Source organism: Aspergillus lucknowensis (assembly GCF_044049455.1).
Source record: "Aspergillus lucknowensis strain CBS 449.75 chromosome Unknown BJX67scaffold_1, whole genome shotgun sequence".
NCBI classification, from domain to species: Eukaryota; Fungi; Ascomycota; class Eurotiomycetes; order Eurotiales; family Aspergillaceae; genus Aspergillus; species Aspergillus lucknowensis.
Genome location: NW_027263545.1, coordinates 1,331,667 through 1,359,221, shown reverse-complemented (window position 1 = coordinate 1,359,221; position 27,555 = coordinate 1,331,667). Strand labels below are relative to the sequence as shown.

Genomic DNA, 27,555 nt, shown 5'->3' with positions numbered 1-27,555 from the left:
CTTTTTAGAGGGGTTTCCTCCTGGGTGGGGAGGTATTGGCGCTTGAAGGCACACTTGTCGCGTCTATAAATACTGCTGTATTTTGTATTTTTTTTTTTTTTTTTCTCCTGCAGCACTCAGCTTTCTTCTTGTCTTGCTACAGAACCTTGGAGGCTATCCGCTATTACTGTTTTCTTATCAATAGGTAAGATCTTTTTTCTATTTCTAATCCTTTCCATGATGAATACAACCTTTCACTCGCCGAAATGAAGCATCAGTATTGCTTAAGTCTGGTGTATTATGTGTACTACCGAAGGTTCTGAACAACCTTGACTTCTTAGATATTCCTCTGGTTTCCTTCTCTGATCTTAAACTGACATATTCTGTCTAGAACTAGACTCGTAATCTTCACTGGTCATACAACCCGTCTGATGGTAGCGCCCTGGGACTGGACACCACGGGTCGTTGGTCGGGTCTGGTTATTCGAGAGACAGATGTGTAAACATGTGGTATAAATAAACGTTATCTATTAGATCTATATCATTCAATGACATGGCTATTTACATATAAAGTTCCTTTTCATGTCCCCAAAACGCCAGAATGCAGCCCTGCTCGGGCATATTAATGCAATCTAAGAAGAAACATCCACCACCTCCGCAAACCACTGCTTCAACGCCGTAGCCAAGACAGCCGGCAACTCCCGAACGTCACGGACAACAAGGTAATAAGGGAATGGAAATCCTTCTAGGTATCGTTTCATCTTTAGCTTCATCTCGCCGGTACCACTCTCAGGGTCAGGCTCAAAGCTCGCCTGTGTGAGATCAAGGATAGAGTTGCCCTTAATGGCATCCACGATAATAAACACGATCATGATGCGCTCTTCCTGCGCCTGGCGGACGAGACGCCTAATCGTCTCGTGGTCCTCACAAATACCGTCTGAGATGACAAGTTCCAGTTGCCAGAGATCAGCACCCCCGCCAGCCGTCGATTGCTTGAAGCGCGCCTCGCGGAAGAGAGCGATCGAGTCGGCGATAAGTTTGCGGACGTTGGTGCCTGTCTGCTGATAGCTGAAATGCTGGAAGACCTGGACACCAGCTTCAGAGGAGAATGGTTTCCCGAATTCATGAGCAACACGTACGTGCTCTTCATCGCCAAACCCTAGGACACAGAGGTCTCCCACCTCAAGCATACTTAGACTCTTTGCCACAAGTGCGAGAGTTTCAAAGGCGAGCTGGCCGCTTCCGCTCTCAAGCATTGACTTGCTATCGTCGACGGCAAGCATGATCTGGTAGTTGCGTTTGGATGGAACGGAGCGCCGCATCCAGATCTTGTCGCGCTTGTATTGGGAGGCGATGTAGGGAATTATGCGCTTGATGTTCAGGCGCTTACCGGTGCGGAAGTCACCCCGTAGTTTGGTTGCGAGAGTTGGCGCGAGAATTAAGCGGAGTTGTTCGGTCAGGGAGAGGGAGAGATCGTTCGTCGCCGATTCGTATTTGGACCAGAGGCGTTGGGCTTCATCTCGGGGGGTCAAGGGAGCGAGGGTAGAAGAGAGATGGATAGCGGCCAGGTGGGCGTCGACTTCATCCACTTCCTCGGTTTCTGGAGGCTGAGCTTCGGCGTTGATTGAGGTTTCTTGCGCGTGGGAGGCTCCCGGGATTAATGCTCCGGCGGTTTGATTGTCTGTTGGCGCGCCGTCGTGATCAAGTTGCATTGCGTCCTCTAACTCATTCGCAGGAAGGCCCTGGGGCTCGTCGGAAGTATCAGGGAGCATTTCCTGGTCAGCAGGTTTGACGTCCGACTCGACGCCCTTGTTCTGATCCAGACCTTTGGCTTGTTCTTCGCTGGCTTGCCCAAGGGCTTGGGTATCGGCGACATCGTCTTGATCCGCCAAGTGCTCAAACTCCGCATCACCCATCTCCGTATCCTTGGGCAACGGCTCGTCAGTCTCGCCATCCTCTTGTTTGGAGGCGTTCATAATCTCTTTCTGCCTGCGATGCCATTGCTCGAGGACATCTCCTAGCTTTTTGAACGCCTGTAGCTGAGGATCTTCTGGATTGACGTCGTCGGCGCCTCCGGCATCCCTATGCCTGTCGTTTTCTTCGCCCTCCTTGGCAGCACCGGTTTCTTGATTCGGCGCCACTGAGGGATCAGTAGAGCCATCCTCCTGCTGCGCATTGCCAGATGAACCCTTCTCCTGGTTTGGATCTTGTTCAGCTCCAAGGCCGCTATTTACGGCTTCACTGGGAGCAATCTCTTCCCCAGTAGTCTCGTTCTCATTTCTCTGGGTCAAGAAGTCATCTGGCTGGTCTTCAGGCTTTTCGTCCGGCTCTTTCGTCTCTTCTTCACCTTCACCTTCGTTGGCTTTCTCTTCCTCCGGGCCAGCTTCTTCGGTAGAATCTATTTCCTGTTCTTCACCGGGCTGATTTGCAGGTCCCTCTTCTTCAGGGTTGTCTTCTTGCATCTCATTCATCTGTTCATCATCAGGAGCTGGACCATCTGGGAGATCGTCCAGTCCGTCGTCGCTTCCAAACTCTTCATCGTCCATGCCCTTTTCATCGCCATCAAGCTGCATCTCTTCAGGGAGATCCAGAGTCTCTTGCTCCTTGGCCTGGGGATCTGTAACATCCATATCCTCGCGTCCAATAGCCTCGCCTTCGTCATCGGGTGCTTCTTCTTCTTCTTCTTCTTCTTCTTCCTCCTCCTCCCCCTCCTCATCGCCTTCACCTTCCTTCTCACCTTCTTCACCCTCATGGTGTTCGGTGGAAGCTGTTTGTTGATCGGGTTCTGATATGCCTTTGCCTTGTTCGTTTTCGGTTTCCTTTTGTTGTTCCTCATGGCCGCCATCCCACATCTTCTCATCAACGGCCGATGCATCAAGGTCAACACTGCCTACTTCCTCGTCAATATCGCCTTCTTCGTCATCATCATCATCATCACCACTTTCATCTTTCTCTTCGCCTTCCGCTTCTTCATGCTCACCAGTCTCTCCTTGTAAGTCTTCCTGATCCATATCGACGGCATCTTTGGACTTATCCATATCATCCCCAGCGCCTTCTTTTTGCTCTTGTTGTGCGAGCTCGGACAAGTCCTCGTCATCACCCACATCCTTGCTAATGTCCTCAGCTCCTTCTCCCTCGCCGAGGCCCGTTCCGCTTTCGAGTTTCCCGGTCTGATTTTCCTCAGTTGACTCTTCGTGTGGGCTGCAGAAACCCTCAGATGAAACTTGGATGAACGACCTGGCTAATATGTACGACATCTTGCAGGTCTCCCGGTGTACTTTCAGGAAGCGACCCACAATATCTTGGTAAATATCGTGATATTTGGTCATTATGGGCAGCAAGCTCGCCATCAGAGCAACTGCGAACGGTATACCAGCATCCGTTTCCCCCTGTATACGGTGTATTGTGCCCAGTATGGAATCAATAGCCTTCGTAATATCGGCGATATGCGTGGCCTTTAGGGCCCTCGTGAAGAATTCGTCGCTTCGAGTTAGAGAGCCGATCGAGGTGATCAATGTCGGTATTTCCTTGAGTTTCTGGAGACTGACAAGGATCTTATCTGCTGCAGAAGTAAGACTGGAGTCAAAGTCCTCGACTGCCAAAGCGTCCATATCGCTTTCGAATTCAACTATGTCCACCTTGGCGTCCACACAGGAAAGTACTTGATCCAGAACAAAGGTGAGATCAGGGCGTTCTTGTCCCCATCTGGAAATATCAGCTCTCAATTGTCGTAAAGAGGATGCCGCCTCATCCAACGTGTGTTGGTGTAGCTTAGACGATATCCCCGCGGGTAGTTCGGGGAGATTTCTGATAGATTGCTTGAGGCGGTCGAAGGTATCTTTCCAAGCCTGCAAGCCCTTGGAGATGTCCAGGGAAGCGATCTCAGAGAACTTAGAATGCAGTTCCACGATTGTTGAGGCCAGCCCGAGAGTTGGTGCGAGCCACGCAACTGCAGTTGCGACCTCTTTCTCTCCCTTCACAATTTGGCTGTTAGACTTGACAATCGAGGGTGCTCCTGACTTCCAAAGATTGGACACCTTGGCGAGAGTCGACCGGAGCGATCCTAAATCTGACAGTGCAGGAGCGACGATAGTTCTCTGTTTCCTGATCAAGAACAGAAGATGCTCCAAGGACCCCAAACTTCTTGACACTTCCACGTTACTGAGTTCCTCAGAGTACGAGCGTGATGCTTGACGAGCGCGGGGAAGTAGGTCTAGAAGCCTATGGAAATAAACACCGCAATTTCCTACCAGCTGTGACACCGCAGAATCAGTCTGAAGAGAGGGAGTGGTAGCAAGAACTTGAGCAACCGAAGCTTGCGATTCGACCAAGTTTGTGCTGGCATTGCGTTTAACACCCATTTCCAGTAGCTGACGTAGAGTGTCGGCATAGAATCGGCGCTTTTGACCCTTTAGGTGTTGGACGTCGGTTTTGTTCTCCTCAGTCAGGACCTTAGGGGTCTGGTCACTGAATTCTTTGATGCTCTCGACAAAGTACTGGACGAAACCGCGCAAATCTTCAGCGATGTCGAACTCGGTTGAGATAGAGGTATACATGTGCAGCATACTCTTGACTGTTCCTTCCGGGTTCATGAATCTGGGGGGCCGGCTTGACCAGGGTTTGTGAGCTTTCTCACACATAGCGATGGCCTCTGGGATACTTTCAGAAGAGGCAGATAGATTATGAAGAGTGAGAGTTGGTTCCTCGTCTTTATCAGGCATGCCTTGGCTGAGGATCTGTTCGGCTGGCTGGGCTAATATTTCACGATACTTGCGAACAAGTTTGAACAGTTTCACGTGTGACCGCCTGGCACTCTCTCTAAGAGCAACAATATTGGTATCCTTCCAGCTGGCAAGCTGAATCTGCTCTTTGATATCCCTTTCAAGCCCCATCCGCTTGTCGCCGAGCAATTTATAAATTGCAGGTGCAAACTGGGCGTAATGCTGAAGGAAAGTCTCAAGCGCAGACACGAGCTGGTTCAGCTGCGGGTAGTCCTGAACGTAGAGGACGAGGAGAGACCGGAAATTCTTGATGAGTCGAAGGCGTTCGCTATACTGGCCTAATGTTGTTGTATGGGTGAATTGTTCCAAGGTACCAATCACCTCTCGAACGTGTTCGCTGAGGTCTTCTTGTCCTGATTCCGCGATCTGGATTGGTGCTTGAAATAGGGCTTGAAAGGCAATGAACCACCATGAACTGACTTCCTGGTCACACCTCTCCTTTTCAAGGTCTAGAAGTTTGGCCCAGGTTGACAGCTCCAATCGGCGCCATGATATGATGAGATTCGTGATTTCATCGTAGTATGATGCCGCCGAGTACTCTCGACTGGCCACGAGCTGCCATTCGTGGACGAGAGAATGAAGCTTCTCAACCTTAGTGAGGAACTTCGCGACAGGCTCCGTATGCTTGAACTGGTAGATCTCCTTGCAACACGAGATCACATCACCAGGTACTGCGTGGTCCGGCCAGGCCCTTTGTATTTGAGCGAAGCGGGCCTGAGTAGAGCGCGTTAGAGAGAGCAGCTTCTTGGCTTCCGCTAGGTTCCTGTCCGCATAGAAGTTGTAATTCTTCGAGGATATCGTTCTCTCACCGAGGTCATCCCCCAGCAACAGGAATATGGCGGAAATCTGTTCTTTGGGAGACACAGGTGGCGAAGAAGCGCTCCCCCCGGACCATATCGAACCCAGTAAGGTCGCAGATCGCTTGACATAGTCTGAGAGCACCCGTCCGCTCTCAGAAAACTCAAACAACTGCGCATGGAGGTCTGCTAGCCGCACGGAGATGGCTTTAGGGGGAATTGGGCCCGAGGGCCCTGTTTCATCATCGGCACCGTCTTCAAAAGTGGGGAAGAGCTGGTGTAGCTCGTTTTCGTCAACCTCTTCATTATCCTCCCAAGAGCCCCTGTAGTGATACATCTCAGTCTTGCGAGCGTGTTCCTCCTGATCTTCTTTCAGTCTTGCCTTCCACAGTGCGCCGAAGCGCCCGACGATGCGGCGAAGAGACTCTCGTCCAGTCCTGGTGTAAAGAATACCAGGCTCTATGGTTTCGGCGACCTTAAGAGATGATAGTTCATGAAACCATAACTCCACCGTATGTTTGGAGTTATGCCCCAAGGCGTCATATTCTGGCAACGGAATCGGCCGATTAGAACCTCCAAGGAAAGGTGTGGTTTGACAGATCGTCCGCGAAATGGCCGTATCGGTTGATCCATGGTCAGAAGAGCAGGCCAAGGAAAGACCAAGGTCCAGCATATGCAGGAAACGAACAACAAGGATGGTGATGTCGTCGTAGGATCTGTAATTCATGCTCAAACGCTTGCTGAGCTGCTGGATATTGTCACGAACAAGCTTTCCCATGCGCTCCTTCTCGACGCTATTACCACTCGCAGTGATCAGTTTCTCCGGGCTCCTGAGGAGGACAGACTTGATGACACTTGCAAATTCGCCATTGAGAAGACTGATTTCTGAAGTGGCTGGCCGAGTGACCAAAGGCGGGGGAGGGGCTGCACCAAGGTTGCGCAGCTCTTCTTCCACAATCTCTTTCCGTATATTCGTAGGCTGCCCGGAGAAGACATGCTCAAATTTCGAGATAGCATCTGCCTTTGTAGTAAGCTCGGCCACACGCTGGTCATGGCGTTCCCTTTGTACAACTAAGCTGAGCGAAGGATCGTATGGCTTGTCAGGAACGAAAAGCCACAGGAGAATGACCGAGAGTTGCACTAAAGCGCTAGCGGTATCCTGCACAGCGTCCTCTCCCTTAGACCGAGTCAGCAACGACGTTACAAGTCTTGGTAAGGTCTTATTCGCGACGACTCTGAAGTAATGGTCGCTAGGCAAATTCCGCGCGAGGCGAATGTTTAGTGACAGCAGACTAGCCGGTAACCCTTGCTTCCCCGCGAGGCGCAGAAGGTTACTCAACTGTTCGAATGACTGCGGGCTAAAGAATTCTTTGTGGGCGTCGACAAGCTCCGCAGTTAGCTCCGAAAGCAGACGTCTGAGAAGTTTGAGTTGATCCAATGCGATTTCCCGGCTCGTCAAAGCCAATGCCCGAGAAAGCGACTGCTTTTCAACTTCAATGACGTCCATCTGTCCAAGACTAGCGCGGTCCACGGAAGCTAACTTGTGCAGCAGCGACAGAGACACTGTTCCACTAGCGGCTGTTCCCGAACTTGATTTGCACGGGAATCCCGAAAACAGCGAGAGCCTATGGAGGATACCTGGGACCGGGCTTTGGAGGTTCGAGGCGTTCAAAGGTTGGGCCGGGCGGCCAGCCAGTAGAGCCAAGACCGGATGAATGCTTTTCTGAGTGTCCGGGGTGCCACGGCTATGAGCTGCAATATCGTGATATTGGCACAATACTTCGAACTCGTTGGAGAAGTATGGGTCTTGAGTTAAGTCAGAGTCTTGTACAACGCTTTCCAGATCCAGCACCGTCCGTTTAAGGCTCTGATATTCATTAGTATAAATACGTACCAACAGTAATTGACGATGGAAGCATTCAATATGACCAAGAACAAACTTACTTGCACAAGATTCCCTTCGTCGGCACCTTCCAAAAGAATGGATCTTTGGGCCTCAACCAGAGAGTTCCGTACTTGACTTAACTGCGACAAGTCAAGATGAGTCCGAGTTGCAACCCGCATGAAATCAGACGCGACCCTTTCCAGGTCTAAGACGGACACCAACTGGGCTTGAGTTGAAGCCGTGGTTGGTCTCCACGACTCCCAGAGCTTTTGCATACTCAGTCCAGTAGTCAGAGTCCAGTTTTCACGAAACCGTTCAAGCGCTTGGGATAAGCCAGCGGCCAAAGAAGAGAAGACTCCGCCCAGATCCGCCAGTGATATGCATATTCCTCTACCAAGTTGGAGATATATGAAGAACTTCCCCTCGTCCACTTCGCTAGCTGCGGTAACCCTCATAATGTCAACGCAAAAGCTGATCACTGCGCGCAGAGGAGGCGTTGGACTTCGCTGGCAAAGTGCTTCATTATCCAAATCTTGAATAAACTCATATACTGCCTGCGCACAATCGGAAAGAAATCGACCAACTGGCTGTGTGGAATCTTTCATCAGAGATGGTATCCGTTTTGAAGCTAGAGAACGCTGCAAACGGTTCATTTGGCTTGGTTTAAGCAGCTTTCCCGATTCCTCGGCATATATCAATGCCTGATTGAGGCGATGTAAATCAAGCTTGGACTCTTGGACGTGCGCCAATAAAATGAGTAAATGGAACGGAACATCTTGTTCTAGCAGAAAGGCCAAGGGCTCATTGACCAGAGGGTGTAGAGGCTGCAAATGGCCTTGTAGAGCAAAGGTAACACCACCGAGGTCAATCGACTTCCTAATGTTCTCGAAGGGTTGACAGGATTGATTATCCTGCATGACGGACACGTAGCGATCGAGGAGCTTCGAGAATTGGTCCGGCTGGATCTCAGACAGATGTGGCGAGACGAGGTGTTGACTGCGCTGAAGATAGGCCAGATCTGATATTGACAGGTGATCAAGGCGAATTTCGTAGCTGGACCCAACCACGCCCGCAGAAGTGACAGACGGATCAGCACTCCAAAGTGAGCGAAGACGGTAAATTGATGATTGGCTCGTATATGTTGGCGTAAGGGAGCTTCTCGGATCATTATCCTCCCGAGGCAAGATACACATTTCTATACAACGATTTCGCATGGCGCGAGACAATTCCCCATGCCGAGGATCCATTGTAAAGAAAAGCCTGAAGTTTGGATGAGGTTTGATGATCCTAGCATTTCCATCATCGGTGCGTTGCTCATTGAGTATGAGAGCCCCGTTCGGCTCCGTCAGGGAGTTGAGTCTGTCGAGAACTGAGGGGTTGCAGAGATTGGCATTGTCGAGAATGACCCAATCTCCCCGCTGAACAGCCTGCGTTAACACACCTTCTGTCCACTCAAAGCCAACCTTCACATCCTCCGACCCCCCCCAGTGCTCGAAGAGGGATCGTGATCGACCCAGGAACTGCTCCAGCACGGGCTCAGGGTGAAATTGATATAGCCCCTCGAGCAAGGCGCATATTCGTTCCAGAGATAGGTCAGGTTTCTCCAACTGTTCATAGAGCTCGAGGAAAGCAGACGATCCAAAGTAGGAAGCCGCTGAAGGAGAGGCAGACAGTATCTCTCGGCGGACAAACAGCAGGGTATCTTGCACAAGAGACCTGACTTCCCTGTTATGGTCAATTTGTTCAAAGCCTCCTACTAAATCCATTGTGTCAGTATCAGCACTTAAGGCTAACTCAATCAGATTAGCCCCGTTCAGTGCAGCAAGCTTCCTTATCAGCGTCGTTTTACCGCAGCCGGACGCCCCAACCAAAATACTCGGCCATGACTGCTCGATGCAAAGTATGAGAGACTCGAGTATAGGAAGATCTCTGGGGAGGATCTTGAGGTGCGGGATGGGAGTTTCCTGCAGCATCGGATCCCTTCGCATTATACCAAGCCCAACTTGGATATAATCGGGGGTCATGTTATGATAGTAACTCTTGTTTGCGGTCGAGACACCATCAAAAACGCGCTTATAAAGGCGGCAAACTCGCTCTCGATCCTCGTCATTTCTAAACCTTTGGGAGACAATGACATCGAGAAAGTTCTTCGTATGTATCTGCAAGCTCCCTCGATCTGCCAATTGGAGCCATCTCTGAATGTCACGCAGATTGATCTCCCACGGTCCACCAAGTACACCTAACTTTCTTTCTTGGATAATGGCGACGTTCAAACGAGAGATGAAATCAACAAGCCGCTCGGTTTGCGCTGTGGGGCTTCCAGGGAAAAGTCTGGCGCAGATACGGTTCAGATCGGTGTCGGTGAAACCGTCGGCGTAGACCACAGTAAACCGGTTGACGAAAGAGGCTGGCAGCCCCTTCCTCCCACCTCCCTGGTGATGCGGGTTCTGCGCAGCAAAGAGGACAAAGTTCGGATGCCGCTTGAATGTCTGGTCAAGTTCGGCAACATAGACCATCTGGCGGTGATCTAAACAGGCGTTCAGACCTTCAAGGACAGATTGAGAAGCCAAGTTCATCTCGTCTAGTAGAACCCAGTCGCCGCGCTGCATTGCTTGCAAGAAAGGTGCATCGCGCCACGCGAATTGCCCTACATCCCCTCCCTCAACAGGTACGTCAGATCCAAATAAATCCGTAAGGTCTGTTTGTTCAGACAGATTGATTCGCGTTAGTCGTTTGCCAAGGGCTCTAGCGAGAGCAGTCACGAGAGTAGTTTTACCCACGCCAGGGCTACCTTCGAGAAGAATAGGCTTCGGTAACTGCAAACCACGAGCAATCCGTACCGAATTGGCAATCGTCGTCGGCGCATCCATTATGAATTGAGGGTCGGGCTGTGCATCGCCATGTATGGCGAGATGAAATGGGCCGACTTGCAAAGCCTGGTCTTGTACATCAATGACGGATTTTTGCAGATAAATGCTTGACGCATCAACGTGAAAGAGCTCTTGAAGCTTATCCAGGCAAAGTTTCCGATTTTCCTCGAGATTATGTAGGGTAGTCGCAAGCAGCGCCGCCGGGTTCGCGCCTAACGTATCGATGAATACCATTGCAGCGCCTTGAATGACAGCGAATAGCGGGTAAGGCTCTGGACATTTGTTGAGGAAATCGACCCACGCCAGGAGATCACGGATTGATAGAGAGTTGGACGAAGGGCCGTGGAAAGTCTGTTTAAACCATTTCGCAAACTGTAGCATTTCGCGAGGAATGTGCTCCGAGTGTGCCGGCAACTTCACTTGAAGGATTGGCAGGATATCCTCGTCTTCCGACAGCTGGGGAGCCCAAATCTCGGTCATTCGATTTCGAAGGGCAGCAGAGAGCTCCCGTTTTCCGTAGTCTCCTCCGGGGTTCATAGTGGAAAGGAACTGGAAACCGCTATCCGCAACCACCATGGAATCGATGGGACCTTTTTCAGCCAGAAGAATCGACCTATGGGGTTCGAGTACACTGTTCAGCCGTTCCAACACGGAGTCATCCGCAAGAGATATTTCATCCAGAAGGAAAAACTGGCCCATTTTCATGGCAGTGATCAGACTCCCGTCTGTCCATTCGAACAGTGCGTTGAGGCGGGCGAGTTTCCTTTCGATATCTTTAAGAAGTCTGGGGTCAGACGCTTGCCGCCGCTCAGGACTCAGTGTCCCAAAAGCTTCCTTCAGCTCTTCAAGAGATTTCAACTCAGTACCTGGTTCATGCAACAGTTGTTGTAGATCACCGAGCAGAGAATCTTCGATGGCGGACCTGTTCCTCACCGGCCTTTGGGCCCCGATGAGGTCACCGGTTTCTAAGTTCACATGTGCATTGACAATGTTCAGGGTTTTCTGATAGGCATCCGAGACTGCCTGACAGAGCTGAGTCTTTCCGCATCCCGTTTCTCCCACAAGTAATACCGGCTCGTTGTTTTCAAGTGCCGTAGAAACGAGTATGAAGAGTCTCCTCATCGCCGGCGTCCATACTATTCCCGGAGTGAGCTGTCTCAAATTGGGTGCACGTTTATCAATTGCGACGTCGCTGTAGAGAGCCTCTTCATTGATAGTGACTTTCATGACCTCCTCGATCACACCCTTTACGGCCTCCTTTTCCTGGGGGTTCCTCACTCTTTCCGCCAGAAGCATGAAACCATTTATAGCCAACTGCTCACGATCATCAGCTTTCCGGAGAGCCCAGCGAAAGAGGTCACGCAGAGTAGCAAAGCTGTTTTTCTGCTCAAAGAGTCGATTCGCTTGGCGTAGGAGGGAAAGTTTTCGATAAACGGACACTATCCTGGTACAAAATGATGGGGCAATCTGAGACCTTTCTTTGAGAATGTACTCAAGCTCACTCTCTGGGATATCGTCGAAGTGTAGCTCAAGGAAACGGTTTCGGAAAGCGCGAGACAGTACTTTTCGACCTCCATAAAGTCCTGCAGGGTTCTGGGTTGCGAAGAGCATGAAATTCGGATGAGGGTGAACGACCTCTTGAGTCTCCGGAATAAAGAGTTCGCGATTGTCATCAAGAAGCCGATTTAGCGCTTCTAGTACGTCTGACGGAGCTAAGTTCAGTTCGTCGAGGACAATCCAATATCCGTTTCTTAGAGCCTCTACCATAATACCTTCCTGATAACGCAACGTTCCATCATCGTCAGAAACGTAGGACCCGAGGTACTCTTGAAGATCGGTATGCTCATGGTTATTGATACGAACAAACCTATTCCCAGAAACTTTCGCAAGATACTCAATCATGCTAGTTTTGCCAGCAGAGGTTGGGCCCTGAAGTAGAACTGGGAACCGCCGTGTGGAACTTGCCCTCACAAGGTTCTTGAGGTTCTTCTCGATGAAAGGGGTAATGATATAGTGAGGCTGCTCTTCTGGTATTAAGTGCCCCTTCCGCATCCAATAATGTTTAAACTGCACATATTCGTTGCCATCATCCGGTGGTTTGGGAGTTTGTCCAAGCAATGCCCTTATATTCTTCACGTTGCTGAAAATGTGCCTTTCGAGCAATGGCATTAACAATCTCTCGGAATCCAAACTCAGACACGTCAAGAAGCTCATGGAGAAACCCTCCAACATCGCCCGGCGCAGCCCGTATATCGGCGCATGCTCAGTGGCATAGATAAGAGCACGAACAAGAGTTCGTATGCTGAAGTGTGGCCGTTGACCGGCTCCGTCGGTGAGCTTGTTCTCGTTACCTAGCTTCTTGGTCTCCATGTATAGCTGAGCAAGGTCGGGCACAGCCCTCGAGTCACTTAGGGTCAAGTCCCCGAGGTACTTCTTGATCAAAGCCAAGAGATCGTCTAATTCATTATCCGGTGACTGCACGTATAACTCGGTAAATCTGGAGCGGAGGCCTGGAGGGAGATCTTTCTTCCCTGCGTCCGTCGCCGGGTTCATGGCACCAAATATACGGAAATCAGGGTGCCCAAATACCCGTTCCACGTCACCTGCTTCAGAGAGCAATACAGAGGGGGAGCCCTCGTTTCCATGATGCAGAAGGCTTGCGATATTCTCGAGGGTATCGGGTGATGCGAGGTTGATCTCGTCAAGCAGCACCCACTCGCCGTTCCGTAGAGCGCGAACGATCTTGCCCTGGACGAACGCAAACGCAAACTTGGCATCACCCTGAGACACCTGCGCCTCGAAATCGTTCAGCTGAGCTGCAAATCTTTCCCACCTTTGCCGCAGGAACTGATACTTCGGAGAGTCTAGTTTTCGTCGCTTCGTAGGCTGTTCTCGCGCTGCAGGGTGGGCGGAGCCGTTTCCAGACTTAAACACGCCATCGGCCAACCGAACGGCTTCATGCCAATGATTGACCAAGCGTACCCAGTTGCCACTCGCAACGTTTTTCGCAATCGAGGAAAGGAATTTCTGGTTCTTCTTTGCAGAGAATGTGAGTTCGAACAAGGAGCTGAACTCATCAAACATTGGGATTGCCATGGTGCGGATATTGACCGGTTTAAACCCGCCCAGTAAATCGGTGCTCTCGCTTTGTTGCGATAGATTTACCACTGTGAGCTTTTGGCGCATGAGCGTAGCGAGGTGCTGGATTACAGTAGTTTTGCCGATACCCGTCTCTCCGACAAGCAGGACGGGTTCTGCCATCCCAACAGCCGCTGCGACCTGCTCCATTAACTTCAGGGCGGCTCTCGTAGTGGCAAAACGAGATGAGGCTGCCGCCAGCTCTGAGCGGGATCCAGTTAGCACCTTAATCTTGCGGCAATTCTCTCTCCCAAGCATGAGGCTAGCACCCTGGTCAGATAGGGCTGGCGTTCGTTCGTGTAAAGAAAATCGGGCACGTTGTGGCGAGATCTGTAGAGACTCCGCAGCCACCAGGGCCAAAGAATCAGATAGCGTCACGTCAGGTATATACTTGAGAAAAATGTCCACAACGTCGAGAAAAATATCGTCATCAGTTCCCTCGGGAGTTGCTTCATAACCCGTCTTCACACCTAGTCGTTGGAGTCTCTTATGTACTCTGCTGCAGAATTTGATAAGATCACGCAAACCGGGAGTACGCCCTTGGGAGCTCTTTATCGCAAGGCTCCCATGGAATGAGGAGCATAGCCGTTGGTAGACGTTCATCACCGTAGACACGCGAGATTCAAGGAGAGGAAACTTTTGTGCAATTACCTCCTGGACCTCGTCTAGCGTAAGCGAGCCTATGGACACTCTATTCCACAGTCTGCCCCCAAGAATTGTGGTGCTAGGGGCCACTTCCTCGCCAGCGATGTTGTAGGACGACTTCATTGTCGCGATGATTCTGAACCCTTCCGCGCACTTGATCCGCTCCCTTCTGGAAGCTATAGTAAGCTCCCCCTTCTCTATTATTGGGAGAATGAGGCCAATGACTTCAGATGGGGCGCGATCTAGATCCTCAATCAGGATCCATCGACCCTCCCTTGCAGCCTTCGTCAAGACGCCAGGTTGCCAGGCAAAGCTGCCATTTGCTGGAGATGTCGAATACATCCCGAGAAGACTTTTAGCATCTGTTTGCTCATTCAAGTGAAGCGTTACCATGGATTTCAACTGACCCATAGTGGCAGCTACATCGTTGATGAGGCATGTTTTTCCCGCGTTCGGTAGCCCAACGAGCAGAATAGGTGCAGGCCTAACAAGCGCTGCTGCTATCTTTCGCAGATTTTTGACTGCCGTTGGAGTTTTCACAATCAAGGACGGTGTAAGGGAGGTATCAATTTGCCGTGGGATCAGCACACCACAAACTTCTGCGGTCCGGGGAGTGAGATAGTCCCGTAGCTGCTCAACCTGTGACAGACTATCGGATTCTAATCTTCCCGCCCTTACCAAATGGAGCTGCCTTTCTACAGCAACCCACCGACGCTCCTCCCAGAGCCCGAGGCAACGGTAGTCGATAGTAATGCCCTCCCACTCCCCCTCTACTAGATCATCCCCGCAATGTGACCACAATATCTTTTCCGTCGAAGCATCGGCCGCGCGCATGTATAAACAGAAGCATCGTACCGCTAGATACCTGATCGTTCGGTCATCGTGCCGGAAAAGAGTTTGCAATTGCGACGGAGAGACAGCCGGAGAAAACGCCTCCAGGTCAAAAGAAAGAAGGCGAAAGGTCGCTAGAAGTAATGTACAGGTCGTGGAATCATCTATTTGGGTATTAGTCAAGGCATTAGATGCAGCCAACGCCGAAAAAGGGCCAGCCCGAGACACGGCATATTGGCTTGCGAAATATCGTAAATGGGGTGCAAGCGGTAAGATTCGAGCGAATGCTGATATGACTTCGATTTGATCCACGCCAGATTCAGGAAGAATCCAACGAGCAGCGAGATCAACAAAAATCGGTTCGTATAAATAAAATATCTTCTCTGTGTGTCCTGATTTCAATGCGCCCACCGCAAGCGCATTCAGGTACTGAGTCCCGGAAGCCGTGCGAATGAGGGCCGCAATCTCATTCGGCAGCTGTTCCAAAAGTTCGGACTCATTAAGCGTCCCCTCGTAAGCGGGACCGGCATCCATGCTGAGCCCAACTGCCTCAGGAACTCTTATGATGAAGGAAGAAGGAAGAGCTGGGCATCGCAGTACCTTTTTTCTGGTATCTTTTTTTTTTTTGCCGATAGATTGTGGCAGAGCCCCACATCCTCGCTCTCACCGCCTTTACCTAAGCACGGTGGCTTGACAGCTCCGATCATCTGTCGAGCCTCCGGAGATACTCGCAGATCAGCGTTTCATGGACGACGGCCATGTTGACTTTGTTGTGCGTCCCGACACATTCACATGACCCGCTTTGTCGATGATGGATTCCGGGTCTGAAAATGAAGCCCAGCCACCCTCCGTCGGGCCAAGGAGCAACGATCAATTCCCGCACCATCGCGCCGGCAGCCTATCGCAACAGAATCGAAACGATCCTTTGGCTGGGGATCTTCGCGAGCCGTAAGTGGTGAAATGTTGAGGGTAAACGATATTAATCTAAATATCCTCTTTTATAGTATTTCCTTCAAGCGCAAACAAAAACAGCGGTCAGGATTCAGTCTGTCCAGCCTGTTCTCAAGCGATTCCGCTGGGCACTCTGGCTTCCGCCGTCCAACATTCCGAGATGAGCAAGCATCAGAAAACGATATACAAGAGAGAAACAACAGTCAGCGGGGGAATGGCAACTACAATGTCCAGAAAGAGGGCGGCCTTTTAGATTGGTATGTCGAAGGCCCAGGGCGACGGGTTGGGTACGATGATTTTACCGCTATCGATTGGATATTCGAATATTCGAAAGAACGTCAAAGGAAGCGGCTGCTTTCTTCGAGCGGTCAGGGCTTGCTTGGGCATTGTCGGAGGCTTCTCGATGCCAGCAACGTCTGGTTAGTCCTTGTGGCTACCGGAATATCGGTTGGAATTATCGCTGCATCCATCGACATCGTAAGCGACTGGTTGGGGGACATTAAAGCCGGCTACTGCAGAAGTGGCCCGGGGGGAGGGAAATTCTATCTGAACCGGAGCTTTTGTTGTTGGGGTCATGAACAAGGTTGGTCCCTATCCTTCCCGTGTAAACCTGGCCACAGACTCATCCTTGCTTTATTCGACTAGATCCTTCGAATTGCTTAGACTGGACGCCGTGGGGGAAGGCTGTCGGGGCTACTTCGCCTGGCGGAGCTTATGTGGTCCAATATATCTTCTATACAATCTACTCCGTAAGCAACCCCATTGATCCCGATTTACCGGGCGAGCCTAATGAAGAATCAAGGTGTTTTTTGCTATCTGCGCCTGTACACTTGTTAGAAATTATGCCATTTATGCAAGGCATAGCGGAATTCCTGAGATTAAAACAGTTTTGGGTGGCTTTGTTATCCGGCATTTCATGGGGCCTTGGACACTTGCCATCAAGTCGCTTGGTCTAGTAGGTCGCCCCGATCCTGCGAGCAGCAGAAACTCTGACCAACAAACTCGCAGTGCCTGTCCGTCGCATCCGGTATGTGGCTAGGTAAAGAAGGTCCGCTCGTCCACGTCGCATGTTGCTGTGCCAGTGTTATTATGAAGCCCTTCGAAAGCCTAAGCGGGAATGAAGGTATCGAGGTCTGCCACGTCACGTTTGCTCTCCGTCGAAGCTAACGACTGTAGCGAGAAAACGAGAGGTACTCTCCGCAGCAGCTGCGGCGGGAATTTCTGTTGCGTTTGGCGCCCCAATTGGTGGTGTTCTCTTCAGCTTGGAGGTATGACCGCCGGCATGAGCTTTTCCCGGCAGATCGCTAATCTGTTCCTTCAGCAACTGTCATACTATTTCCCCGACAAGGCGATGTGGCAGAGCTTTGTTTGCGCTATGGTAGCGGCTGTCACTCTTCAAGCCTTGAATCCTTTTCGCACCGGCAATATTGTCCACTACGAGGTCAAGTACACAAGAGGGTGGCATCGCTTCGAAATCATCCCCTTTGTCATTCTTGGAATAGTAGGTGGTCTTTACGGTGCATTCTTCATCCGTTTGAATATGAGAGTTGCGAAATGGCGACGTACTCGCAGCTTCTCTCATCCATTCATCGAAGTCGTCATAATAGCTCTCCTCAGCGCTTTAATAAATTTCCCGAATCTTTTCATGAGAGCCCAAAGTTCTGAACTTGTCCACTCTTTGTTTGCTGAGTGCAGCACGGACACCTCTGACCCCTTCGGGCTCTGCAAAACTGGGGCTGCCTCGGCCGGTACGGTGGCTCTTTTGCTTGGTGCCGCGGCCCTTGGTTTCTTCCTCGCCTCTCTGACATTTGGGCTGGACATACCCGCTGGTATTATTTTGCCCTCCTTCGCAATTGGCGCCTTATACGGACGTGCTCTAGGTACGGCTTTCAAGATATGGCAGGACGCATTTCCAGACTTCTTCCTCTTTGGCAACTGTGAGCCAGATATTCCCTGTGTGACTCCGGGGCTTTACGCAATTATCGGCGCTGCTTCAGCTCTTGGAGGTGCGACAAGAATGACCGTGTCCATTGTCGTGATTATGTTCGAGCTTACAGGTGCCCTTACCTACGTCATCCCAATAATGATTGCGGTTATGCTATCCAAATGGTGCGGAGATATTTTCGGAAAGCGCGGAATTTACGAGTCATGGATTCACCTAAATGAGTACCCGTTCCTTGATCACCGGGAAGACACCGCTCCCCTGGATGTGACTGCCCATACAGTTATGACCAAGGTCGATGATATTACAGTTATCACAGCTGTCGGCCATACAGTGGGCTCACTCCGCAGCCTCCTCAAAACCACCTCCTATCGAGGATTTCCCGTTGTCACTGAGGCCTCAAACCCCATTCTCCTTGGCTACATCTCACGCAACGAACTTACTTACGCCCTAAGACACCCCATATCTCCCACCGATCGCGAGTTTTCGAGTGCAACTCAGGTCTTTTTTGCGCATCAACCATTTGCAGATCCACTGGATACCCTCGATTTCCGGCCTTGGATGGATCAAACCCCTATCACACTGAACAGTGGTACAACCTTCCTGATAGTGCTACAAATGTTCCAGCGACTTGGGCTCCGCTACGTTCTGTTCGTGAAAAAGGGCATTCTCCAGGGACTCCTCACGAAGAAAGATGTTTGGTCGGTGGTCAATGACCCTGCATCCCGTAGAGGCGAATGGACCAGTGATGACCGTCTTGGTGAAGGCGTCACAGCTGAGGAAGTTGGGCTTCTGGAAAGCGACGATAGAACCAGTATTGCCACGCCACTCGAGGGGCGAACGTCGCTCTAATCCATTTCACCATCCAGCTTTGGCCATATCAATTTCCAAATATTCGACGGGGCTAATCGTAGGTAATTTTGAGTTTTGGTTATGAAATAGACTTGAATACACTTATTCTAAACCCGCTTTCCTAGTTGAATACGCCAGGCTCAGTGAATCAGGTGCTCGTCCCATTATAGATAGTTGAACTGAGTTTCTATGACCCAACGTTAATGAGCATGGCAACCAACAAGTGAAACTTGAAATTGTTCCGGCCAATTGCCCATTCCGAGTCCGCAGCCTGGGGGCTGGCGGGTACACCGCCCTGATAACTCCCAACCCCACATATTATGCCGGCAGATACAGTCCAATCCTAGACCGCCCTGCCCGGCCTTTCTCCAACGGTTGGCGATTCTCAACCTCCCTTCAATTTAACTCCAAATCGCGAAGCGACATTGGAAATCATGATGGCAGACCCATTCGAAGTACGCATGCGCTTTACGGCCCAGCTACAACATCTAAATGCATCCGTCACATCCTCACAGAAAGCCGCGCACTATGCGCTGAAATACAAAGATATGGACGAGGACCTCCACTCGTGTATTCTGGAGCAACTTGAAAGGGTAAGTATATGGCCAGGGGGTTCCCTAGATACTTGTATTCGGACTAACTTGGTTTTTCCACCACATAGAACAATATGAACAACAGAGCCAACATTCTATACTTCATCGAACACTTCTGCGAGATGGCAACGAAAGAAGGTCACCTCCCATACGTCCGCATGATCCAACGAGATATCTTTCGTGTCGTCGACTCCGTAGCACCGGCAGATGGGTCCGGTGCCGCAAACGTTAAGCATGTCCGTCGAGTTTTAAATGGCCTTCAGAGCAAAGAGATCCTCTCTGGGGAAACTATAGCGGAGATCGACGCTGGCTTGAAAGAGCGAGAAACGCATCCCGCACACCTCGACTTAGAAGCTGAGGAAGAAGAAGAGGTCGGGTCAAAGTCTAAGACTGGAACACCCCGCGGTCCCAAAGTCAACGGCATCCGTGTGGACAAGAGGCAGATCGAACAGCGAATCGAGGAAGATCGCGAACGCAACAAACGGCTACGAGAAAGTATGTGGACTGTCAGAGGCGGGGACAGCGACGAGCACAGGAAATTCTGGGATGAGACCAGCGATATTGGGGAAGACGACTTTCTTGCGGCGAATGAGGAGCTGATGGAGCGGAATCAAATGGTTGGCGTTATCTAGTTACTCCGTGGCAGCTGGGCTTTCAAGATTTTTACGACCTCTAGGCTAAGAGCTGGCATGATATATTGGCGCAATCGGTGCATGCAGTTCTTTCGGAGTATCGGGTGATATTCGCGATTTTTTATGAGATACCACGGTTGGAGCATGGAAGAGCAACTATATATATCTTTCACAACAAGCGCTGACGCAAGTGATCCACACGCCACCATCACGTTACTCGTTTTAAATTCAATCTTGCCAAAGAGATTTATCCATAGTCTGCAATCATATCACATGAATATAGTCCAGCAATTACGAGGAGGTGAAGAACGGTGAGGGTGCATGCCGCAAGGGGTGTGCAGGTTATCGGATAAACGTAATCCCGGGCTATCTTGATAAATCTTTTTGGCCCGTCTTCGAGGATCGCAAAATCTCCGACACGCCGCTTTATGTTGTCGCAGCTCTCTACAGTGGCGAACGGTTTAATCTTCACTAAACCGAATACAAGTAGCGACTCTCATCCTGCCGTCACCGACCTGAATACACCACCACCGCACAACGAGTTTAGATATGGTCACCACCCGCCGCGGATCGGCAGCTCAAGCCGCGGCCTCTATAGAAGATGCTGAAGTGGATCGGTCACTGGGGTTAAACGGAAAGCGCAAGTCAGAAAATGCGACGACTTCCACGAACGATGACGCTCAGCGCAACAAACGGCGGAAGAAGAGTCCTATCGAGATTGAAGAGGAAGTAGGGGAGGACGCGAAGGAAGACACTGCTCCGGAGCCAGCGGCGGGGAAGCATTTTCGATTTGACAGCGAAGAGCCTGTGTTGCCGGAATCTGTAGGGCCAGAAGAGCCTGTGGCTGCACACCAGGAAAATCAGGATGGTGAGGATAGCAGCGATGATGAGGCGCCGGAGACTGTGGATAATTCCGCACAGCTTTCCAAGATTAAATTGGAAGCTAAGAAACGGGAGAGAGCAAGGCAAATGTTCGTATCTATGGCTTTTCAATACGGGGTCTTCATACTGACTGTGTAGCAGAGAGGAACAATTGAAAAGAGAGAAGAGGCGACAATTAGATGAAAGACGCAAAATACAAGCGAAGGCTTCCGGGAAGCGAAAAGAGGCCGCCATATCTCAATCCACGCCAGGAGCTGGTACTCCTGCTGAAGACTTGGTATCGGAGAGCTCTGAAACTCTCCAAGGCTCGTTCACACAAGATGCGCGACGACCGACTCTCCCCGCTCTTCTCCCAGACGATATTTTAAATGCAGTTCCTGACGTCCGACCACCGACCCCCCCGCCTGAAGTGCAGGCCCTTTCTCAGAAAAAGCCAACCAAGCTCAGATTTCTCGATAAGCAGGAGAAGGCTCCGAAGGATGTGAGAATGGGTGATGTCGCTATTCGCGTACTGGGAGGAAGTAGTTTGCGGAGACAGCCAAACACCGCGCTTCCCCCTAAGGCTTCGAAGACAGGACGAACTGCAAAGGATGCATGGTTGAAGCAGGCCCGCAGTACCGGGCACGTCAATGGCATGAGGATGGTCAGTAGCGGGTCGAAAGGCTTTACCCGCAAGTGAGTCTACTTTTACTGGGACTTACTTCTGCGAGGCATCTCGGGCATTTTCTTGTCTCATATTTATCTGGCGTTAGAGTTCCGATCGCATGAAGGTGTATATGAATCAACAATTGTTTGGTGTTTTGTATTGATGGTGGATGCGATGATCACCGCAACAAAAAGCAAGTAATGAGAGCACTAATGCATACTTTCCTGTGCGTGCTAGTTATACTTGCTATAATTATTCTGAAGCTGGTTGCCATTCAAACTCAGCAATAGAGTAAAACGTGTTGAAGATTCGCATCCGATTTGCAGACTCGCCGCACGTGCGGAGCAAAGCTTGGAGAGCTCTTCCAAGCTTTCTTTGGCACCCCATCCACCCCCACAGCAAACTCTCCCTCCTCAATTCCATCATCTGGCATGATTTAACCTTGAATCCAATGCGTCTGATCCATGATGAACCCAGCGACCGAATCCTCCCCTCTCCTCCCTCAACATGAGCACGCATCTCCCTCTCATACGTCACCGCGAGGAGACCGGGCTTCGCGAACAGTGACGTTCAATCCGCTCGCGACAGTCAGTACATACCATGATCCCACCTCTGCGGATCCGACCTTCAAACGCTTGAGCTCAGGCTCTACTTCAACCTCACGGTCGTCTCCTCAGCAACGGGCCACCGGACTCTCTGCCCTCAATAACAAGCTCCGCCGCCACAATAGCCAAGGAGCTCCTGGCACGATAGCCTCCTCGTACCCAGCCCCGAAGGTTGGCCCTCAAAGAACGACGAAGACAGCACAGAAATTAAAACTTCTGCCGGATCCTATTACCGAGGAAGAATTGGTTGACGATGAGACGGCCCCGTCGGACGTTTACAGACAAATTGCGCGGATCAAGGAACCGGCCGCTAGGAGTCTTGCGGCGCGGTTGGGGAAGGCGGACAGAGACAGGCTTCCGCGCGTAACGGCGTACTGCACGGCCAATTCGTACCGGTTGGATGGTGTCTTTAAATTCTTGAAGTCTCGTTCGAAGACTCGCGGCGCTAACCCAAAGCTGTTTGATGAGTGTGTCTACTCGCGGTTCGACTATCAGTACGAGGAGAAGCAGAAGAACATTGGAAGTTCTCCTCCTAGCGGATTCAATGCGGATGATGACAATCACACAGTAGAGCGAATGCCTAGGGAGCGCCGATTTTCTGACAGCGCGGTGGAGGTAGGCGAGAATATCGTAAATCGAAGGGAGGACCTTATCGACCTGCACGATTCTAGCTCTCATTCCGCCGATATACGAAGTACGTCCGAATCTACTACTGCCTTGGGTAATGATCTGGATATCGATACTACGGTTCACTCGCCAGAGGTGTTTCTTTTCGATTACGGCACTGTGGTAATCTGGGGCATGACCCCGACCCAAGAGTCGAGATTCCTATCGGATATATCGAAATTCGCGTCCTCGATATTGAGTCCGGAAGACACCCAGGTGGAAAATTTCAACTTCTATTACGCCCGTGAATACCAAGCCCGAATATACAACGACTTTATCTCATTACGGGATCCTCGAAACTACATGATCAAACTTACCATCTCCCATGCCCTAGCCCAATCTGTCAAGACCTCGCTTTTCGAAGACCTTGTTTCGGAGACAATTTCGACAACCGCCCCGTTACCCGCTCAGATTGCCCAGACCGGAAGCGTCAATATGTCGAGACGGCAGATCAACATGCAAGTCGGAGAACTATTCATTCTACGCATCAACATCCACCTACAGGGCTCTGTACTCGATAGCCCGGAATTGATGTGGGCCGAGCCGCAGCTTGAGCCTGTATATCAGGCGGTCCGCAGTTATTTGGAAATGGACCAGCGCGTGAGCCTTTTGACCGAGCGCCTCGATGTGATAGCGGATCTGCTTGCAGTTCTGAAGGATCAATTGACTCACCGCCACGGTGAGTATCTTGAGTGGATCGGTATGTACACATCAGCCGTAGTCGCCATTACTTCTGCTAATGCTATATAGTCATCGTTCTCATCGCCGCCGAGATTCTTGTGGCTGCCATCAACATCATTGTAGACTTATATGCTGGCGTCGAGTAGGCAGTACCCTTTTTACAATGGAATTTGGTTCCTTCAGGCGCGGAGTTGGGGGTTCATGTGTGTCGGGGCGGTCGTGGCAACGTGTCTATATTCTCATTTGCTCGCGGACAACTATGTATAGATAATCGATGAGGTATCTCACTTTACGTAACCCTGCGGCCGGGATGGCTATCTTCTCTAGCCTGCCAGTGTCTAATCGAAGACAGTGTGTCTTCCGAGCACTGCACTATATACCCAGAATCCTCTGAAATTATAGGTCGCCAGGATCAACCTCCATTGGGCAACATAATAATAATACGCCCTGTATGTAAACTGGGCCGCGGGCACACGGTTTGTTCTTTCGGTGGGAGTATGGTCACACGCCTCGGGGGCCTACGTAGATGAATGTCCAGCGGAAAGGGATCCTACGGAAGCGGACCGATGGGTACATACATTATTTCACCATACTAAAACCCATCGGGTACGCCCGGCTTAATGGAGGTGCATATCCCATGGACAGGCTGCCCAGTCCTTCCAATCTGCCAGGACCGCCCTGGCTGGAGCTGCTAGCCCTAACCCTCAGTCTCCCAATAAGCTATCTCCGTCCCTACATGACGTTCTCGGAAATGCTGCTTATGCTATCCAAGTCATCACCGTAGAATCCACCGGAATAAAGCCGAGAATAATTGATCTTCTTGGACCGAAACTGTCTACCTATGTATCTTTATGAATCTCGCGAATCCATTCATATAGAAGAGAGTGGGCCCGCTGGGGGTTCCCCATACTAGCCCAAAAGGGAAACCACTCTCTGATTGGTCAGATTTTCGACATAGTCAACGGCATCGCCATCGAAGACCAAATGGTCGTTCCTACGAACTTCGGGGATAAAAATGACTTTGGAGATGAGGGTTGTAGAGTCCGTAAACGCCGGCTCCTGTGGTGTGGTTCTCTGGTATAAATAGGTTGGTGATGGGTGTCTCTGGGTAGACTCATTCAGATCCAACTCCTTGTCTATCTTTTTGGATATCGAAGACTCCCATATCTTTTATTCTATTTTCAATTACAATTTAGCAAAGAACGAGAAAATGGCCGCCAACCAGCCCCATAACCTCCCTATCCTCCTCACTGAGGAGTCAACCGCGGGCCGCACATATATCGTGACTGGCGCCAACACGGGCCTGGGGTTCGAAGCGGCCAAGCACCTTGTCAGACTCGGCGCTGAAAAGGTCGTCCTGGCCGTACGCAGCCTCCCCACTGGCGAAACCGCCAAGGCAAAAATCGAAGAGGCCACCGGCACCACCGGCGTTGCTGAGCCCTGGGCTCTCGACTTGAGCAGCTATGACTCCGTTAAGGCATTTGCAAAACGCGCAGCGGCTGAGTTGGACCGTATTGATGCGGTTATTGAGAATGCGGCCGTCGCGGCGGGTGAGCATATCTTTGCTGAAGGCCATACCTTGCCGCTTACTGTGAACGTACTGAGCACGTTCCTGTTGGCGGTTTTGCTGCTGCCGAAATTGAAGGAGAGTGCAGAGAAGTATGGGATTCTCCCCCGTCTGGCTGTTATTACGTCTGGTGCGGCATTTGATTCCCGTGAGGCTTGGGATGAAATTAAGGAAGACCCGCTCGTTGGGATTGACGCGATTGATGGAACGAAGTTAATGACGACGTATGATCTCCCCTTTGCCTGACATGACTTAGCCGGTACTAACTCCCTGGGTAGGTATCCTCTCTCCAAGCTTATGGACACTCTTTCTGTCCGGGAGCTAGCAGAATTACTCCCTATTGAAAAAGGAAAGGTGGTCATCAATGCTTCCTGCCCTGGCCTTTGTAAGACCGAGCTTATCCGTAATTGCCCTCCTCACTTGAAGGAGTCCATTGTCAAGCTGCATGAACTGTATGGGCGCACCGCTGAGGATGGCAGCCGGACACTCCTCGCTGGTGCTGCGTGGGGCGAGGAGAGCCACGGGCGTTATCTGATGCACTGCGAGCTTAAAGAGTAAGTTTCACGGCCGTCAACTTCACATAATTAACTGATACTGATCTGAGCCTGCAGCGATGAATTGCCCGAGTGGATGACAGATGCGGAAGCGAAGAAATCCCAGAAGCACCTATGGAGCCTCATTGTCAAGGAATTGGAGTCCGTTGTGCCTGGGTGTGTGGAGAAGGCTTTGCGAGGCTAGATACCATATAAGTCGTTGTCATTAAGATTACCCGTTTAGGGCAATATACCGGGGTTACTTGAGAATTCAAGAAGTTTCTGGGCAGAGGAGAGCGCGATACCCGCTCGATCATGTAGCGGATTTACCCATGGAAACCTGACAAGTACTTTCTTTGTATCTTCCCAGCTGGACAAGCCAAGGGCTCGCTTTGCCGCTTGGGTCGTCGGTGTTAACCACTCGTCTTCAACAGGCTTGAACACCACCACTGATCCGATAAAGAGTGTCCAGAGCAGCACACTTCGCACCATTTGAGTTTCCGGGCCTGCCTCATCAGGCGCAGTTAGGGTTTTCAAGGCAACTCCCAATCGATGGGAAAGAAGAGGCTTGTCAGGAACCTGACGGTCCAAACCAGTCAGGAATGTCACCAGGAATGCCATGAGGCTCAGGTGCACCACGTTTTCAAGGTCGCTCATTCTCGTACCCGAAGAGGCGTTGGGACTTGAGGTCTCACCCAGTGGTCTGATACGCAGCAGACGATAACCAAGAAGTATAATAGTGTCGTGAAACTCCACACCCTCGAGCTTCTGTCTATACCCAGCGTCGGCGTCATTAAGTATTGTAGCGAGGCAGCGTATATCGGAGAATATCATCCATAGATCTGGTTGCAGATTTTTCTGCAAGAACGAATCCAGCCCAAGATCATTAACCTGGTCGCCTTTATTCCCACAGCCAACGTAGACAGGCCGCCATGCACGAAGCACATCAATCCCTTCATCACTGAAAAGGGTCTGGGAACCAAGTTGCAGAGCATACTCCAAATCGGCTCTGCATTATTAGCCTCAACCCAAACATGACTGATTGACCTAGCAGTTAAGGCATACCTCAGAACCTTGAGAATAATCCCCCAATTCTCTTTACCCAACCCCATTATCCCACCCCGCAACTCAATCATGCGTTTCATTCCCTGAACGTGTATATAGCCGCGTGCATGCTGCCCCTGTAACCGTTCATACTGCGCCATAATCACTAGTATGGCGATGGTCATATCTGATGTCGCTTCTTTCCCACATAGTCGCTCTTGTAGGATACGGTAGGTGTGAGCAATATGGCGCATTCCCTGTGCCGTCTCCTTGACTAGATTCCTCGAGCAGAGGATTAACGTAGCCACGGAACAGTGGAAGTCTACCATTAAGTCGTTAGTGACTGGTCATCTAAGCGCAATGTAGAGATGAATATACGCACATGCCTCATCTAGGAAGAAATACCGTACCCAGACAGACCTAATGTTATCCGGGTTGTCTAACGCACTATCTAGCAGTGGATTGTGTCGAACACCGCAGAAGAAGAAGAGAGCTTCGGATTTACAAATACAATGTCAGTAAAATCACCTTCTACAGAGTGACAAATGACTAGAAAGTGAAGTATACATGCCTTCTCGAACAAGGTATCTTGATTCTGGAGGCACAGGTACGGGGAATTGCAGCCCATCGCCAACTGGGCGTTCAATCTCAATTTCCACGTCACCATCTGTATCATATTGGCGTTTGTGCGCGTTGCGGATACTCGCAGGGACACGGAATGGTGCTGCAGTGGTGCCTTTGGGAACAATCGCTCTTGATGAGCGGGCGATGGTCCTGTTGAGGTTCTTCCCTGTTGCTGCGCGGCTGCGAATACGCTTTCTCGACGCGCGATCGATAGCGGCGTTATTATCGATAAATTCGAAAGGCATGACCGTTCCTTTGCTCTTCGAAGTTGAGGATAAACCAATGCGAAACGAAAAAGGTGAAGAAAGTCAAGGGCATGGGGGCTACTTGTAAGAGACCTCGGAGATAGCGGAGCTACCGGGGACATGTTCCCCAGTACAGAACCTGTTATTGGCTACTCCGTAATTAGAGA

At 50.7% G+C, this 27,555-nt stretch overlaps 7 protein-coding genes across 7 annotated transcripts; 5 read left to right on the top strand and 2 right to left on the bottom strand.

Moving 5' to 3' along the window:
- Positions 1-610: 610 nt before the first annotated feature.
- On the bottom strand, positions 611-15,459 carry BJX67DRAFT_376517 (AAA family ATPase midasin; the record flags this gene model as incomplete). The annotated part of the gene is made up of 2 exons (XM_071031892.1): positions 611-7,423; positions 7,501-15,459. 2 exons carry the CDS (start codon positions 15,457-15,459, stop codon positions 611-613), a joined length of 14,772 nt encoding a protein of 4,923 aa, XP_070891702.1.
- A 195-nt stretch (positions 15,460-15,654) lies between these two features.
- Positions 15,655-18,868, top strand: BJX67DRAFT_16697 (chloride channel protein). Its single transcript, XM_071025025.1, has 7 exons — positions 15,655-15,873; positions 15,930-16,459; positions 16,522-16,625; positions 16,679-16,831; positions 16,885-16,999; positions 17,053-17,144; positions 17,198-18,868. Exons 1-7 carry the CDS (start codon positions 15,734-15,736, stop codon positions 18,668-18,670), a joined length of 2,607 nt encoding a protein of 868 aa, XP_070891701.1. The 5' UTR covers positions 15,655-15,733; the 3' UTR covers positions 18,671-18,868.
- Positions 18,869-19,083: 215 nt separating this feature from the next.
- Positions 19,084-20,151, top strand: BJX67DRAFT_340206 (CTD kinase subunit gamma). The gene is made up of 2 exons (XM_071027763.1): positions 19,084-19,263; positions 19,332-20,151. Exons 1-2 carry the CDS (start codon positions 19,105-19,107, stop codon positions 19,893-19,895), a joined length of 723 nt encoding a protein of 240 aa, XP_070891700.1. The 5' UTR covers positions 19,084-19,104; the 3' UTR covers positions 19,896-20,151.
- A 160-nt stretch (positions 20,152-20,311) lies between these two features.
- Positions 20,312-21,741, top strand: BJX67DRAFT_340204 (uncharacterized protein). Its single transcript, XM_071027762.1, has 2 exons — positions 20,312-20,866; positions 20,919-21,741. The coding sequence occupies exons 1-2, from the start codon at positions 20,445-20,447 to the stop codon at positions 21,454-21,456; spliced, it is 960 nt and encodes a 319-aa protein (XP_070891699.1). The 5' UTR covers positions 20,312-20,444; the 3' UTR covers positions 21,457-21,741.
- Positions 21,742-21,814: 73 nt separating this feature from the next.
- BJX67DRAFT_340202 (YagE family protein) lies at positions 21,815-23,725 on the top strand. Its single transcript, XM_071027761.1, has 2 exons — positions 21,815-23,394; positions 23,445-23,725. The coding sequence occupies exons 1-2, from the start codon at positions 21,888-21,890 to the stop codon at positions 23,519-23,521; spliced, it is 1,584 nt and encodes a 527-aa protein (XP_070891698.1). The 5' UTR covers positions 21,815-21,887; the 3' UTR covers positions 23,522-23,725.
- An 860-nt stretch (positions 23,726-24,585) lies between these two features.
- Positions 24,586-25,680, top strand: BJX67DRAFT_376512 (uncharacterized protein; the record flags this gene model as incomplete). Its single annotated transcript, XM_071031891.1, has 3 exons — positions 24,586-25,166; positions 25,221-25,496; positions 25,554-25,680. 3 exons carry the CDS (start codon positions 24,586-24,588, stop codon positions 25,678-25,680), a joined length of 984 nt encoding a protein of 327 aa, XP_070891697.1.
- Positions 25,681-25,715: 35 nt separating this feature from the next.
- On the bottom strand, positions 25,716-27,388 carry BJX67DRAFT_376511 (uncharacterized protein; the record flags this gene model as incomplete). The annotated part of the gene is made up of 4 exons (XM_071031890.1): positions 25,716-26,484; positions 26,541-26,841; positions 26,902-27,012; positions 27,070-27,388. The coding sequence occupies 4 exons, from the start codon at positions 27,386-27,388 to the stop codon at positions 25,716-25,718; spliced, it is 1,500 nt and encodes a 499-aa protein (XP_070891696.1).
- Between the last annotated feature and the right edge of the window lie 167 nt (positions 27,389-27,555).